General features: G+C 38.7%; 1 protein-coding gene across 1 annotated transcript; it reads right to left on the minus strand.

The window, feature by feature from the left end:
* Positions 1-219: 219 nt before the first annotated feature.
* On the minus strand, positions 220-1007 carry LOC147523792 (uncharacterized). Its single transcript, XM_086572383.1, has 3 exons — positions 792-1007; positions 444-713; positions 220-360 (listed from the first exon to the last, which is right to left on the minus strand). The coding sequence occupies exons 1-3, from the start codon at positions 843-845 to the stop codon at positions 220-222; spliced, it is 465 nt and encodes a 154-aa protein (XP_086428509.1). The 5' UTR covers positions 846-1007.
* Between the last annotated feature and the right edge of the window lie 2013 nt (positions 1008-3020).

Raw genomic sequence — 3020 nt, forward strand, 5'->3', positions numbered from 1 at the left:
CAAAAGAGATAACATAGTCAAACATGCCCATAGGCATGTATCATAAACAAAAAAAAATATAGTAAACTTATTCAAGACCGCGATGTAGATGACAAAAGCTCAACACATGACTTGGGCCATATAACATTTCCTGGGCAACTCTCTCCTAGATTCTTACACCATGCATCATGAGGGGCATGGTAGAGCAAAGATCTTGTGCATGTACTTCATCAACGTAAACTAAGTAAGATCTCTCTCCCAAGCACCTTTCATGGAACTTGTAGGTGGGGTCAACTTCTTTAACACATCCAAATATCGCACAATGTCAAGAGGCCAACCACCAAGTAAGTTAACTTCTTTGCCAATCTTTGAGGTTTCCGGCTGAAAAACAAAGGTGTTGGATATAAAAAGATCAAACAACTTACAAAGGCTTAAGTTAAGCATTAAAAGAGACAATCGCATACCGAGGTTGCATTACTGGAGCGAGGTATACTACTGGAAGTTCCAAAAGAGTTGGTCGTGGATGGTTCTTGTTGCCTCAATATCGTTGACCTAATCTCTTCTAATTGCATAGCAAAATTCATTTGGTTTGTTCGAGTCTCCTTCCATAGCTTGGAGTTTTCTTCTGCCAAGTGATAGTTTTGATCCAAAATAGGCTCCATGCTCTTCATTGCTGTTTTGTTGACCCCTGGACCCATAGCCCGACATCGGCCCCTGCTATCTTTGCCAACCACCTGTATCCAAACACATTTCATTTTACCTACAATATAGCACAAACATTTAATGCACTACTGACATCCTAATTTGCATACCCTTGTCACGGCATCGTTGGTGATTGTCATTGGAGACCCTGAATTTGCAGACATGTCCTCATTAATCCTCTCCTATTCAACACAATGGGAGTGAAACCATAATACAGTCTTACCAAGTAAAGTATTACACTAAAGCTCAAGACTGCAATCAAACCTTGATACAACTTAAATAACTTACTACCAACAATCCCTCCCACCAGGAAAATGACACTTACCTCCCACTCAACCGGGTTCTCGTGCATGGAGCTTTCCTTCTTGTGTATCCGGATATAAGATTCAGGCCTAGCAACCATATGGATCTGCTTGTTACGTTCCTTAGCAATCTGCCTAATAATTTGGGTGGGTGTCCTCCCAACGCAAGCAGGAGCTGTTTGTTTTGACCGGTTTATAGTGTTCCTTTCACTAGCAGCCTATATACAAAACAATATATAAGAAAATATACATATAAGATTCACAACTAATAAACTAATGATTAGATAACCTGGAATTTTTCAGTGTTGCAGATATCAACAAAAACCCGCCAATCTTCAAGATTGACACCTTCTGGAGCTGGTCCTTGTTTAACAATAGTAGGAGATTTGCCCTTAACTAAGTTTTTATACAAGGTGCTCTTATGACGCCTCCATGCCTCACCCAAGACTTTTTTAGTGTATGTCGATTATTGATGCTAGGGCCCCACAAACCCGCCAAGTTTGGTTTCCAATGTTTCAAAGATGTCTACTAACGATGTTTCAGCGGTTGGAAAAGTATCATAGCATATCCAACATCACGCCGCATAAAGTACACACCACATTCGGAGGAAAACCTACTTACCTCTGCTAAAGGGTGACATGGTTGTTCAAGATGGTCCAATGTTAACCAAACTTTTTTTCTTCAGATTTGGTGTATCCGACATTCCTTTTGCCTTACCTCTAGTCTCCTTAGGAGCATTGGATGATTCTGAGTAGATGGAGTCCTATCTCGTAAGTACATAGTAAACTTGTCAATTAGTATACATTAAACTTCGATGCAATTCCTGTAATAACTAAAGAAAATATTAAGATCAAAGAAAAAATGAATTACAATCTAAGAACCAAAGATAAAGAATCTAATTCCACATGCATTCATATACGGTAACCAAGACAAACACATAACTAGACAAAATTCAAAATTCTTACCATAATTAGTCTGCTCCATGTCGTCCTCCGAGTCACTTCCGGACAAGTTCAAGTTATTTTGAGATGGAGTTCCCATGAAGGCTGCTGTACATATTGTAACAAGTTCCAGAAACTCTTAATATTCAAAACATGCATTTTTCAAGTATCTAAAACATGATGTATCAAAACACAGATATTGCATAACATTTAATCTATCAAAACAAATCAGAAAACATGATATCCATTTATAATTGTGTAACCTGAAAAATCAAACACAGGTATTCAAAATTCAAACATAGATTCAAAATTCAAACATAGTTAATGCAGATAAGCATTTAGTTCAAGTGAACTAATTCATTTTTTGTCTTTTCTTCCTCCTAGTGTCTTCAACAACCACAAACATATCGTCTGGATCGTTAAAAATCAGATCATCTGTGGATGGTTCAAGGTTACTAGGCTCCGCATAAGAAGGATCAACTTCAATTGGGTCATCAGATAGAAGACATGTTTCATCTTGATCACAATACACCTTTCTTGGGACTTCCAAAACCACATGCCAGTCGGGATCCTTTGGATCTTTAGAGTAGAAAACCTGAGAAGCTTTATCTGCAAGAATAAATGGTTCGTCACTCATATTATCCGAACTAATTTGATTTGACAAATTTACCAACTTAAGGTTCGCTTCCACATCTAGCTTCACACCATGTCTAAGTTTAACCCATTCACACTTGAACAAAACAGGCTGGTACCCATCTCGATACTTTAACTGAATGATATTCGTAAGAACACCATAATATTCTGCAACATCTTCTACTGGGTTCTTATCCTTCGCGCTAGCCCGGAATGTAGTTGGACACTCTGTGCAAACACCACTATTTTGGTTCCTCTTATTCTCCTGATAGTCTTTTGTAATGAAGAGGAAACCATTGACACAATACTTTTTATATGCCATGGCACAGCTCACTGGTCCCGCCACTATATTTTTGAAAGAATCTTCCTCCATGTCTTCAAACTCAGGCTGTCTTCTCAACCAAGGAATGAACTCATCATCCATGGACACCCTATATTGGCCTGCCTTCCTTCCTCCCCTGCA

Source organism: Coptis chinensis, chromosome 1 (genome assembly GCF_015680905.1).
Source record: "Coptis chinensis isolate HL-2020 chromosome 1, ASM1568090v1, whole genome shotgun sequence".
In the NCBI taxonomy this organism is placed as follows: Eukaryota; Viridiplantae; Streptophyta; class Magnoliopsida; order Ranunculales; family Ranunculaceae; genus Coptis; species Coptis chinensis.

What these genes read in the sequence shown, in the direction of transcription:
- LOC147523792 (XM_086572383.1), bottom strand. Translation starts at nt 845, where the DNA reads ATGTCTGCAAATTCAGGGTCTCCAATGACAATCACCAACGATGCCGTG. An exon ending in CCAACGATGCCGTGACAAGG is followed by an intron (nt 714 to 791) that starts GTATGCAAATTA and finishes GTTTGGATACAG; the next exon opens with GTGGTTGGCAAAGATAGCAG. An exon ending in GCTCCAGTAATGCAACCTCG is followed by an intron (nt 361 to 443) that starts GTATGCGATTGT and finishes TTTGTTTTTCAG; the next exon opens with CCGGAAACCTCAAAGATTGG.